The following is a 14,954-nucleotide window of genomic DNA, read 5'->3' on the forward strand; positions in this document are numbered from 1 at the left end:
TAAATAAAAAGATCTCTTTAATTTCATTATACATAAAATTTGATTTTTATTGCTCGCAGGCTTTACAATTTGTTACTATTCTTTTCCCCTTTCTTGTTTGAAGAAGGGAATGGAATTAGCCGAGGTTTGCCGAAAGCTCTCGGCCAGTCAAAGTTTACGGAGATGACCGAGCGACAACCGTGGTAGGGCTAATGCCAGTAAAAAGCTAATGTAGAAATACAAAATCAAGAAATTCAAAAGAATTATACGGCCTGATAGGTGTAGATCAGTTTAATGTTTAAGATTGTTGCTTAAGACGGAAAGCTTTTTTAAAAAGCTCTACTTGTAGATAGATATAATCAAATTCTACAAGAAGGTATGGTCACCATGCACATGCATACACGTGTGTGTATGTGTGCTGCAATCTGATTGGCTTAAACTTTAAACAGCTATAACTCCCTTGGTTTTCAACCAAACGGGATGGGATTTAGAACATAGATAGATGTAATGGACTTCTACAAGAAGGTATGTTCACCATGTTCATGCACGTGAAATGAGTAAAATAAAAAAAACCTCTTGAATGAGCGTATTTTTTAATACTTTTAGATTAAATACTTTAATATTTGGTATATTAAATTATATAGATTGTGTAGACAAGATGATATGGTCATAACTTACATACATTCAGATGTTCACGCGTGCAACGCTAAAATTTGAATGAACTTGGTACACTTCTGGGTAAACGTTGTTAAATTCTCAAATGCATAGCGCTTTTTTCTTATTTAATGAAGCTTACAGGGAATATGGCACCGAAAGGGAGTTGGGGAGCGTTTGGGGAACATCTGTAAGGGTCCCCGTTACAATTAGCACTAGTTTATCTTTAGAGTTAATGTTTTAGAAAGTTTATCAATAAATTCATTTACAACCAAAATAGGTCCAAAAATATATACCAATCAAGACATTGAAAACTCTATATTTTGCTTCAGAATTCATGATTTGAAATATATGCTAAGAAAATTCATACAAAATAGTCGAAAATACACTCATTTACCTGTTAAAAATCAGTTTGTCTTTTTTCCACAAAAATATTGTGGCTATGGTTTACATTGACTCTAGACGAGTGGGGAAACTCTACTCTGAATAGGAAAGAGGGGGGAAATTTTGCTCTAGTGTGAAATTTCCGTCGGGGGGGGGTTTACTGTAGAGTACGATTTCCGGGGGGAAAAGCTGGATGTGGGGGAAATCCTTCTCTACAACACCGGTACATGATTTTTCAAAAAATATTCCATATCTTCTATCTATCTTATTCTTTACTCATCATCATAATAATAGTAAATAACAAAAATATACTGCATATGAACATTATTTACAAAACACGCTTATGATTTTGTCAATGAATTCTGATTTAAGATTTTTAAAAATAAGAAGAATTCAACACACGAAGAAGACAAATGTATTTATACTCGTCAATCAACATTAAACAATGACTTTCGTTATATTTTCCTTTTCAGTCCCCGGAAAATATGTCGCAATTAAAAAGAATAATTATTTATTTACTCCATAATTTCTTGTTTGTGGATTATCGTATCAATTAAATCGCTGGTTTCCGAACAATATTTTAAGCTAAACTGATGAAACAGATTTTGAATCAGCTGTTCTTTCAATAAAACACCAAGCTTGATATGTCTGCGGTGGTATCTCTTCCAATTATTAAATGAGGTATTTATTACTCTTTAAAAGTTGTATTCCACCATAAATCAAAGCTATTGATTACTCCTATATAAATTCTGGAAGCTAATCAAAAGAAATTGATCAACTAGAACCACCAGATCAAGTCTAACGGTACCTAAAATAACAATCCTTCGACGGTTAATCGGTTAGCCGGGTACTCGTTGACAAAACTAGTTTCAAGTAATTCTCAATTCTTTAAAAGATATGAAATGTGATACATCCATTTTTTTCATTTATTTAATTTTTTCAGTAGTATTTGGAATAACCCATTTACTTAGTAATTCGTAAATTATATAAAAATATGCAATTATTATGAGTTTTATAGATATATACCTATGGCTGTCCCACTGATATATTTATGCTGTTTTCTTGAAAATGTATGACTTTCAACGCTATTACTGAGGCCCGTTTAGTAGGATACACCCGAAATTTTATGAACATATGTTAATCTCTGATATTTATATATCCATAAGTTCTCCAACGTAATGAATTCTGACACATTTTTTGGGGGGGTTATGTCATACATACAATGTATACGTCGACCTATTTTTATTAAAAATCGCTTTAATTATGACTATATTTTAATAAGATGTTGCCAATTGCTGTAGGTCAATGATACATTGCTCTAAGACTCAATGAACATTTAGAAATAATTTGCAATCTTGTATGAAATCAGAAAAAAGTCTCAGAAGGCACAAAAACTAATCATGTCTTCAAATGGGATCAACAATCTTCAAAATATCAGTCAAGAAAGGAAACCCCTGCAGTCAATTCTTTGCAATAAAGGGACAATTTGCAATATCCTAAGCATTCAAACACATCAAAATCACTGAATCAAATACTCAATAGAATTTGATCGATGTTACTAATCAATAGGAATAAAAAGAAGTTGAAAAAATCTACCTGCTTCAAAAATATCAAAATGGTACACCGAATAAAACATTTTCTTTGTGTTGTCTTCGTTTTGCAGGTAAACTTTGCAAAAGATTTTAATTTTGCGTGCAACGCCTTGTTCTACAAGGCTTTCATATGTAATGGAAATGCAAAGAGTTCTTCATTTCATTTTAATCCTATGATCGCTCCAACTCCTACAAATTGTTCTGTCGAATGCCTTAAAGAAAGAAATCCCATCTGCGTTGGATTTTTGTTCAGTACAAAAAGAGCATCCTGCAATTTGTTGAACACATTTTTAACAGAAAATGATAAAGCTGCGTTAGACGTCCTCGGTGAAGATTGGGAATACTTTAGCATTGAAGGTAAGCTGAAAACACCTGGCAACATCAATTTATTTATGAACGCCATGTAAGATTTGGATAATCTGTTATACTGTAAAGGTCATCTGCATTTTTCTTCTACAAACCAAATTTGTCAGTATCAGCACCAATAAAGCTAAACCTGTCTGGTTTCCTTTCCTGCTTTTCTTCGTCTTTTACAGAAAAAGACAAAGGCAATCAGACATACACATATACTGTAAAAAACACATATTTTCGAGGTTTGAGGAAAAAAATCGGTTTGTGGCAATTCGATTTCGTGGCAGGAGAATGTTTAGTAGTAATGCATATGATCCCAACTTTGATGCCATGGCGCGATCTTCATTCAGCCACAACTGATCCTAAGTCTATGTTTGATTATGAACAAAATATTTACATTTCCAATGTCTTTGTCCGAGATAAAATTACCAAATGTAAATGTAATTTATTTCCCCATCAATGTATCTAAAAAACCATGTGCAGGGCGGGACAAACAGCTAAGACAGAAGCAGGGTTTGGAGCACGTGGATTGTTGGAATCAAAGCATGTAAATATAAGGAATAACCGTCAGATTGTTGAATTTCATGAAGACGATCAATCTATTGGCTTGCGTGATAATTTTATGCATAAACGCAAGCAAATTGATTGATCACTTCATGAAATTGAAAAATAAGACAGTTATTCATTAATTAAATCGTTTTATGTGGTATATCTATAATTATTCTTTAAGCTCACTTTTTTCTCTCTCCTTTTATTATATTTTTTTTTAATATTTGATACTTTAGGTAATTTTTTTAATATCAGTATGGATTAAATGTATCAGATTCATGTTAAAATTGCGTATAAAAAGATCGAGGGGGGAAATGAAAACTGTTTTTCCACCTATAACAATATTCAATGATTGATTGATTGTATACTGTTTAACGTCCCTCTCCAGAATATTTCACTGATATGGAGACGTCACCATTGCTGGTGAAGGGCTGCAAATTTAGACCTATGCTCGGCACTTACGGCCTTTGAGCAGGGAGGGATCTTTATCATGCCACACCTGCTGTGACACGGGGCCTCGGTTTATACGGTCTCATCCGAAGGACCGTCCCATTTAGTCGCCTTTTACGACAAGCAAGGGGTACTGAGGACCTATTCTAACCCGGACCCCCACGGGATCAGTATTCAATAATCCAGAAGTGAAAAAAAAACCAATTAGATTACATGTGCAGTACGTACTGGTGCCTGCTGACAAAACAGCTAACAACATTGTCTTTGTTTGTAAGGCTCACTATATAAATTGTATTGTAGAAGAACTCGGATTTAATTCTACAAGTAGTAATCCGACTTATACTCATAGTTTTCTATATAAGAAAGAAATTGTTCACGATCAGATGTCAGTTTTAATTATAAATATTTTTAAAATGACATTTTCCATACTTATTATACACGTTAGTACATTATTTAGACATTGAATTGATGACAGATTTTTCCGTTATTTCCCGATCATGACAAGGAGCACACGGTGGGTGTGACCGATCAGCAGGGGATGCTCACTCCTCCATGGTACCTGATCCCTCCTCTGATGTTTCGGAGGTCCGTGTTTGCTCTGATCCTATTTTGTATGTTTTATGGACTTTGATATTAAATACTGTTCGTCATCTCATTTCCTTCGTTATCTCTATATCCTTCATCCACTTTTTTGTTGTTTGTTATTTAGTTTTACCAACCTTTTTTGATGACAGGCAGCAGTTGGGGTATTTGTATAAATCCTGTTTTTTAATCTAATAATGTTCATATAAAAATCAACTTGAAAAATATATATGGTGTACTTTTGCGAGAATACAGGGTTTGAATTCATATCCAAGTCTGGTTGACTCCTTTTTGCTTATGTACACCATGTAACAATGTGATAATGGTGCTAGGGGCCAGATTGATCAATAATTTACCTAAGATAGGAATACCTAATACTCATGCAATATATTTCAGTCCCTTTTTCTGACAAACTCCCCTTTGTTCTGTATTTTACTTTTTTCGTTGTTTACTTTTATAAATGCACATTTCAACTTTACATTATGTTATTTGTTCTTCCCTGCTTTAAAAAAGACAAGCTTAGTTGTTTTTGGAGGAGAACTAAAAAACGTTAAATATGTTATTAATGAATAGACGCCCCTATCATTACCAAATATAAATTATTACTAGTGTATCAAAGGGTTGACACTCCACACTTCATATTATCACGGATGGTGACAATGATGACGCAGAACAGAAAAGATGACATTGCTCTCCAGATAAGGGATGCTTGCTCCTCATACTCACTCATTCCAACATCTGGAATTTTTAAAGGACTGTGCTCAATGCCCTCTTTAAAAATGTGTACTGTCTATATACTTATAGATCTGTTTAGATCGAACCCTGCTCCATACATTGTATCTTAATCTTTTTTATCTTTATAAAATGTCATTTGATAAATTAATATTTTTGCAATTCTCTTCCTCAGTGGTAAACCTGGCGCTTGGTAAGACCGTCTCTAGTAGCAGCCTCTATCCATATCCCCCATATACAAATGTAAACAATGCCGTGGATGGTACGACAGAGTTTACTGACATAAGTAGTTGTTTCACTCAGACTTCGAACTTTATCCTTGGTTGACGGTAGACCTAGGAGCACTCAGTATTGTAAAGAATGTTGTTCTTTACACCAGAAGCGATGATCATGGTAAGTATGAGCTACTAAATGAGTCTTATTAACCACGAGCTAAGTCATTACAGGGGTTGTTTGAAAATTATTGAGACAATTAAATTATCAAAATTATATATAATTTCCCTTTTAACGAGTATCTTTCAGTACAAAGTTGGATATAATTTTGAAAAACACAAAGAAATTATATAAAAGCAAAGAAAATTTTACAAATATCTTACTTTTTGTTTTCAATAGTATACAAACTTGTAAATGTACGCAGCACAGTCACGGTATCCGATATTGAATATCTATATTAACATTCAAACTATCGCGCAGAATTAAAAGAAAAAAATCTCCCTTTTTCTAATTTAATTCTTAACAAGCTTGCACAACATGAAGTCAAAATCACATTGAAAAATTTGATACATAAAACTTTTATTTTATGCATATAATTTTTCATTGTGATTTTGAACTCATGGTGTTGAATATGTTTTGTTATTCACCAGAAAAATATCCATAGTGACCTAGGCTTCAACTCGGTCGATATGAATATTTTCCTCGGCTTCGCCTGGTCCAATATGAATATTTTCTGGCGAATAAAAAAAACCGTATTCAACACCAGAAGAGTCCATAATTGTATATTATTGTGCATTCACTTCTCTAGACTACAGATATTTGAAACATTAGAGGTGGGATCAGGTGCCATGGAGGAGTTAGCATCACCTACCAACCAGTCACACCCGCCGTGTGCTCCTTATCATTATCGGGAAAAACGGAAAATCCGTCGTCATTCAGACTCATTAACAATTAGTTTGAAAAAAGGCAGTCAGAATTTGGCTCAATAATAAATTGTAATTGCCAATAAAGTCATTATCAACCATGGAATTTACGAAATAATGACTTTAAACGAGACTGCTGATATTCTTGGTTCATCAACTTGCGTGTCAATAATTTTCCTCGTTTTAAAACTTGTTCACACGTAGAGTAGCTCTTGTGTATAAAATTCTCTTTATTGGTGATGAAGGTATATTGCTGCATAAGTAAGGGAAGTTGACGATTGAAAAGTTAATTTCATCAAGTTTATCATATAGCGTGGTTGTTAAATTGACCATGAATGCCTTTTAAAATTTTCAAGTAAAATATCCAAGTATGAAATAGATGTGTCAGACTGTGTCAGACTCTGTTGTATCTTTTATTTCAAGCTTACCAGGATACATATCGTTTCGACATATATACGAATGGCATTTTTCATTGTTAATTGACAATACGTAGTTGATATATTTAAATGTCAAGTTGAAGACCACTGCAAGAGTTTTCTTCTTTTCATGCATAAGATTTTGCACATTCTGCTAAATATGAATACAAAAATAGGTCATTTAATTACACAGCGCAATTGGTACCTATGGGGATTCCAAAAGATTGTTGGAAGATCTGGTCTCCAAAAACCACATAGATATTGTCAGTCAGAAATTCGCACATCTTTTTGATTTCAACTTCAGAGTACTTGTGTGTGCAATCAGAATGTGTAATAACAAAATAATTTGTCAGATGACCAGTGACCAGGCAAAAAAATATACGAGTTTCATTGTTATTTGAAAAGCAGCTGTCAATGATATCAAAAAGCCTGGACTTTAATTTACCGTTGGGAATGGTTGTTGAAAAGTTTTTTTAAAGCTGTTGATTTTGGTAAAATTTTGTGATTTTATATTGTCCAAAAGTTCTTTGTTGAATATCTTAGTATCCACATCTAATTCACACCACTTCCTGAATATATTGTTGCACAGTACTCTTTAAGTTTTTTTTCTCCACTACTGTCAATATCTCAGTGAGGAGTAAAGAGGCTTGGTTGAACATGTACTGGAACCCCTAATGTATCTTTGTTTGTAAGGATTTTTATGAAGTTTCGCAATTCAATATACATGGCTAATTCATTTTGTATCTTCGTCAAGTCAGTACAAACTGGAGCTGTAATGATGGTCGAGTTTTATAAACTTACTTTATACCTAATGTCAATCTGTTTAAAATAAATGTGCTTAGATTTTTTTTTTAAATATCTAAATAATTTTATATCCGAATAATTTAGATAACTTTGCTTGATTACGCTTTACTCTTGTTTAAAAGTCAGAGTGTTCAAATACGTACGAAAATATGCGTTTCGCATTTATCCTTTTTTATACCACTGCATAGAAGCAGGATTCATGATATGTGTATAAATGAGCATAGAACACGTCAGGTAATTAATTAGGATTCATTTAATATCTTTTGTGGAAATATGTAAGAGGAGTTTCCACCCTTACTGAATCTTGATTTGGAAAAAAATGTATGATGGCTTTGTTTTAAAACGGATTTCGATACTGAGCGGAGCATACCCACACATTTATCGGAACGTTGAAGTGATTGTAAAATATTTGTACCTGAGGGATAGTTTCAGCACATTTCGGATTCACAAGGATGCAACGAGTGTTCTTACGGGACAAAAAGTTAATAATAATTGTGTTAATCAGCTGCGCCTAAGCGATTTATGTGAAACACTTCAAAAAGTAAAATGACCTTCACCTGATCAACGAGGTCTTGTGATTTCGTAACAAATATGTTTATTTTAAGCCTAGAGAAGTCTCTATATGAATATGGTGTGCTTAGTTACATATCTTAAAAAACTAAAAAATATCAACTTTGCAAGGCAGTGTTACGTTTTAACAAGCAAATGCAAAGAATTGTGGTCCCCCGCTTTCGGTGTCCTTGTGGGTGAGATGTCATTTTTTATGACGTACTGTGTTTAACATGAACAACCTATCATATGTCATTTATTTAGAAATTATCACTGAAGTTGATATGTGAAGAATAAAAACCCTAACCCTAACCTTTCAAAAGTTATGGCCAAAATAAAAGTTTTTTAAAAGTAGGTCAAACTCCAAGGTCAAGGTCAAAGGGTTAAAACTCTTTGGTATCCAATGGAAGATCTTCTCACACGGATTACATATTTGAAGTATAAAAAACCTAGCCCTCACATATGTGAATATGAAAGTCCTAGTATTTACTGTTTGAAAGTTGTGATCAAGGTTAAAGTTTTTAAAAAGTATTTAAAACGCCAAGGTCAAGGTCAAAGCGTCAAAGTATTTAGTATCCAATAAAAGGTCTTCTCATAAGAATTACATAAGTGAAGTATGAAAGCCCTATCTCTTGCCACTAAATAGTTATGGTCAAGGTTAAAGTTTTTTCATAAGTAAGGAAATCTCCAACGTCAAGGTCAACAGGTCAACGTTATGGGTATCCAATGAAAGGTCTTGCTACAAAAAATACATATGTGAAATATGAAAGTCTCAGTACCTACCATTCAAAAGTTATGGGCTTACGCCGTGATCGGGAGGTCGTGAGTTCGTATCTCGGCCGCGACTGACCCAGTCGATAAAATGGGTAGCAACTGTTCCTTCGCCATGCGCTCGGCTATTGGAGTGAAAGTTGCGGATCCTTCGGATGAGACCTTAAAAACCGAGGCACCGTGTCAGCGGCAGGCGTTGGCACGATAAAGATCCCTCCTGCTCAATGGCCCTGAGTGCCGAGTAAAGGTCAAAATTTGAAGCCCTTCACCGGCATACGGTGACGTCTCCATATGAGTGAAAATTCTCGAGAGGGACGTTAAACAAGATACAATCAATGAATCAAGCAAAAGTTATAGACAAAGTAAAAGTTCAGAATTTTTCTGTAGAAGTGGGTCAAACTCCAAGATCAAGGTCAAAAGGTCCAATTTGGTGGTACCCAAAGAAAGGCCTTTTCACAAGGAATACACATGTGAAACATGAAAGTCATAGCCCACTATATCAAAAGTTATGGGCAAAGTTAAAGTTTTTGTGACGGACAGACTGACAGACAGACGGGCAGACGGACAGACGAATGAGATTTAATGTCCCCTAGCTTTCGCGAAAGCTGGGGACAAAAAGCAGTTAAAGCCTTTATATCATTGCGCTGTGTTTAAAAATGGGCTAACAATTACATGTAGTTTGAAAAAGACTTTGTAAGAGACGTTTGATATTCTTGTTTTTTCAACTTGTTTGTCAATAGTTTACCTCGTTTTAGAAAAGAGACAGTTTGATTTCTGGAATGTATTCGATAACAGAGATAGAAGAGTAAACGACTCTCGATCGCTATACGTGCGATAACATCGCTGCCTGACATGACGTTAGAATAAAGAGTCATGCTGCTCTGTTGTTGATGTCAGTAGATATATGCATATTTATGATTTCGCCGGAACTTTTGCACATTTGTGTAATTTGCTCTATATGACGTATTGACGAATTGTTTTATGAATTTATCTATGTCCTTTTTTAAGTTAAAGTAAATGTTTCAATAATTTCCCATGAGACCGCGTACCGTCTTAAAAAAAAGGATGCAAAGGTAAAATTTTAAGGATGGAAATTGTAAGACCATTCAAACCGTTAGTTGCTTTAATCTGAAATAAGCTGTTTTATTTCTCATTAGAAATTTATGTTTCAATTTTTGTTTTTTTAGGTCGCTGGCTTCATAGTGTTGAGATAAGAGCTGGAAACTCTTCCGTTTGGTCCGAGATGAACATGTGTGGCAGATTCCTTGGACCGAGTCAAACTGGAGAAATCCAAACCATAGAGTGTGATACCAGACCCCTCCTACATGTATATGGGTCGTATGTAACCGTAAAAATAGTCCGTCCTAACTACATTACAGACGACCCTAGTGCAAGCGGCGGCAAAAACGCCTTGGGTTTCAGAGAAATTGTTGTCAATGGCCTTTATGCATAAATCACAGTTTATTATCAATTTCTTCTCACATAAAACATACAGATATAAAGGTGTAAAATTATTATTTCAAATTGAATCAGGTTTGCCTTTTTTATTATGTCCTTCGAAACTACAATGATTTTTTTTTTATTGCTAATTATAATATCAATATGTGATTTAAAAGAATGAATCTTGCACACATTAAAATCTAATTACAGAGATTTCTGGAGTAATATATAAGAAAAACAGAGTGAACATCGATAAAGAAAACTTTACAAACAATACGAACGTGTGAACAGGGTAAATGTAAACACCGGGCCTAAAGATCAGTCAAGTTAAGATCAGGTGGCTATGAATAGTAAATAACCCCTGTTGACAGTCCTTACTTCCGTGATTACCATGTATTGATCTGGTAGAAGGAATATTCTATAGTCAAATTTAGTGAAAGAAAAAATACAAAGAAAAATAAATTCTAATTAAATGTATGTAAAACACGGGGCCTGATAATTCTAGAGTTGGGATCAGATGGCTATGAATAGCAAACATCCCCTGTTGACAGTCCTTACTTCCGTGATTACCATGTATTGATCGGGTAGAAGGGATATTCTATAGAAAAAAATATTGAAAAAAAGAAAAGAAAAATGAAACATTATGAAAGGTTATATAAGTTATACACTATAATTATAATAGCCTTTGCGAACTTTTCACTTTAAACAACGTTAATAATATCTCGAAAATTGATAAAGTTTAAATTCCTTTCCTTATTTAATGCCATCCATTTAGAACTGTTCTGCCCAAAACTGTTAAACTTGTAAAGTTTTGATGACAACTTGTTCTTTCACGAGAAATGTTATTTTTAAAGCATTCTTATTATGATATTTGGGAAGTAAAGATAATTAACGGTGATTTTTTTTACATTGTCTACGGAATATATGGTACTCTTTTTGTGTTTTATTTTTGTTGGTAAACTCAACAAATGAAATATCTGAACATAAATTTCAAATAAACAACTGAGACCAGTAGCTTCTCTTCAAGCACTTTAGTTTACCTAATTATTCTTTTTTGTTTATAAAAGTTAGATTTCTATATTTGCAAATATAGCATCATACTAACAGCACATGTCCTAGAGCGGCAATCCTATCCGTAGACATCAAGAAGAGTACAACATCCGGGAAGTAGCCACAGAATCCATCATGGTAATAATGACAATATCGATAGTGTTTGGAATCTTTACAGTCCATGGTGTAGCAGTATGAATGTGATATGATGAAATATAACGTTGAGCAGTATTCTAGCTCAAAAGTCCAATCAATGAAAGCGGTACAAATGAAGAGAAAAGCTAACACAGATCTCTAAAACATCAGATGTGGGATCAGATGGAGAGAAGTTAGTGTTCCCTGACAGTTCACACCAACCTTATACTTTTTTAGCCATTAACTTGATAAATTGTAATACCGGTATTCTGACCGTCATGATGTTTAAATATTTGTCATTTATAACATTAACTTAGAGGGAAAGATAGGATAAGACCAGTATTTGGCCCGCAATTTCGGATGTCTTTCACAATGTTCAACAGTTTATCTATAAAAACCTGTTTGTCACCCCTGCCACAAAATGAGTATTGATTCTTAAATTTAGAACATATAGAGGTCACAGAGAGGTCAGGAAATAGGTCAATTTTCGATATTTCTCATTTTACATGTATGCAAATTTTAATCGATTTTACAGCACATTTTGTTTTGGAAAACATAGAGCACAAGCTTGCCTCTCTACCAAATTTATAAATTTTATACACAAATATTAGATGCAGTTTATGTGTAAAAATTTCAGATAGGCAAGCTTGTGCTCTATGTTTTCCGAAGAGAGAAGTATCTCAAATATGATGAAATTCCCCCAGAATTTAGAATATTCCGGAAAACATCCTACTTCTGCACCCTTTAGTGCTTCCATTTACGATTTGAATCTAAATTAGTGTTAATTTAAAGTCATTTTAACTTCATTAACTATAACTTTAACTATAAACTATCATAATTTTACCAGTGTTCTGATTTTTACATCAAATAAGGGGACAGATTCGGCCGTTACCCTATATTGTCCTTTCTTTTGCTGATAATTTTTATTAGTATATATTGTGATTAGTCTATTTTGCTGCTACAAATTATAAAATTATTTTATTTCTTTTAAACAACTTTTAACATTCTGTAAACCACTGTGTACTATATAGAAATTTTTTAATCCGTAGCATATTATTCTTTTCATAAAATAAGAAAACGCATAAAGGAAGAAAAACGCAACGTTTCATGATATTTTGTACAATGATTTTCTCATGTATTGATTGATGAAACAACGTCTTTTAAAATACACGTTATATATTTTATTTTATTTTACGATAATAAATCATTGCTAAGCTGTTTTATTACTTTAATTGTCAAATTTTCTTCATAACACTATTTATTATGTTCTTCCTAAAATAAATTTAATATTGGAATACGTAAGCCTTGCTTCTTACTTAAAAATATTTTTGTGACGTCATCTTTTGTAAAACATATTCAGTAAAATTACTGTCATGCTCACCGGCCAATAAGTTATGCGTAGGTGTCTGATAAGTTTCAACTTACTGGACAGCTGCAGGTAAAAACGAAGCGTGAGACAAATAAAGAAACAGTCTTGGAAAGGCAATGACGAATCAAACAATTTAATATGACATAAGTGTTTGAATTGTCAATATATCACCAAAAACACTATTGGAAATGACACAAATAATCCAAAATGAATTGAATGTCTCACATCAAATATTGTAGAAGAATTCCTGGCCCCGATCTATCAAGCATTTCCTCAATTTGCCGTTCATTATAAATACATCTAATGATCATTTACCCATCTAGTCCAGCGTTGCTTTAGCGTTGCTTTAAGGACAGATGATACAAACAAATTTTTTTTTGAAAAAGATTTAATATCATGTCACAAGTTTAGAAATGTGGATGGTTCTTACAATTTGTTCTCCTAAGAACTGGAATATGAAAAAGACTTGGAAAATATTACCGGTAGTAATATTTCAATGAAAAAACATATATACACAAATCACATTCATTAAAGGTTTACAGGTGAAAACAATTTTCAGAATATGTTAACATGGTGTTAAAGTGTAATATAAACTTAAGAAAAATATACCAAGCCAGGTGAATTAGGAAAAGCTAAATGGTAAAAATCAGCCTATGTGATATTGCTAAATTTTTGTCATTTTGATCTTCCTCTTAAAATTCACTCGGCTTGGTATATTTTTCTAAGGTTTATATTACACTTTTAGCGCCAAGATGACATCTTCTGAAATTTATTTTCATCTGTAAACCTTTACTGAATGTGATTTGTCTATATTTGTTTTTTTTGATTTAAATATTACTGACATTTTCCAAGTCTATTTCATTTTCCAGTTCTTCGGAGAAAAAATTCTAAGAACCATCCACTTTTCTTAACTTGCGACATGATATTAAATCTTTTTCAAAGGAAAAAATTGTTTGTATCATCTGTCCTTAATGACAGACTGTAGTAAAATCCTTCGCATTCTGCGCACAATTGAGGAACTGCTTGTTGCATTAAAAATACATCAAAAATAATGTCTTAAGAATGGTTGGAGTAAATTCCTTCAAATCCTGTGGCTTTACAAAGATTACGTGTAAATGAGAAACATTTTCTTGCAAACTCCAAGGTATAAGAATTTATCCTGATTTCACATAACAAAACTTGAACTGATGATTATATTTTGGTGTTATCGATTAATGGCACTTTCAATTCACCTGAATCTAAATCTGAAGGAATCTTTGTTTGCAATGTACCTCGTCATTCGTGGTTGTTACATTGCAGAAGCAATACATGTCCTTTAACGGACCCCTTTTCTCTTTAGGGTACAAACCAATCTCTCACCAAAGAATGTACTCTGCAAGCTTCAACAACACAGGTGTTGTAGCAGGGCGTAAAATGCCCTCTGGTGAGAGATAGGTTACAAACTCGCTTGTAACATTAATTAAGTGCAGGACAAACCGGATCATTAAATCAAAGTACTCAGACGTACAGAGAGCCGGGCTCATTTACAGAGTAAAATGAATTTTTTACATGAATCACGTTTATATTCTGATGAAAAAAATATTTTAAAATTATAAGACACTGCCAGTGAGTTTTTCAATCCTAATACCACGGTCCGATTTTGTCAGAATCAGAATTAATCTGGTACCGCAGCTGAACGTAAACAAACAGGCCAGTCTGGTTCCCTCTCCTGCTGTACCTCGTATGTGTAGAGAACTACGATAACACTGATTATCAAAAATCCTTACGATAATGAACTATGTTCTTTGACTTAGGACTGAAGTTTTCAAAGTCATTACTACTAATGTTTTATATAGATAAAACCTCGTTTCATTTTTGTTGCTTTATTTAGCTTTTGCATAATCTCAAAGGCGGTTGAAAGTAAGAACTATATTTTTGCACGTAACTTTAAAATGGCTACTATGGGGTTGACATCCTGCCTTGAACAGGATCACATAAGCCGGCAATTGCTCTTTGAGCAATAAGCCCGGCT

At 33.5% G+C, this 14,954-nt stretch overlaps 1 protein-coding gene across 1 annotated transcript; it reads left to right on the forward strand.

Moving 5' to 3' along the window:
- The first annotated feature begins 486 nt into the window (after window positions 1-486).
- LOC134269594 (uncharacterized) lies at window positions 487-10,402 on the forward strand. The gene is made up of 3 exons (XM_062751795.1): window positions 487-504; window positions 5,564-5,666; window positions 10,137-10,402. Exons 1-3 carry the CDS (start codon window positions 487-489, stop codon window positions 10,400-10,402), a joined length of 387 nt encoding a protein of 128 aa, XP_062607779.1.
- Window positions 10,403-14,954: the final 4,552 nt, after the last annotated feature.

The sequence above is a fragment of the Saccostrea cucullata genome, unplaced genomic scaffold (genome assembly GCF_032062105.1).
Source record: "Saccostrea cucullata isolate Sc308-1 unplaced genomic scaffold, CSIRO_AGI_Scuc_v1 ctg9731, whole genome shotgun sequence".
NCBI lineage: Eukaryota > Metazoa > Mollusca > Bivalvia > Ostreida > Ostreidae > Saccostrea > Saccostrea cuccullata.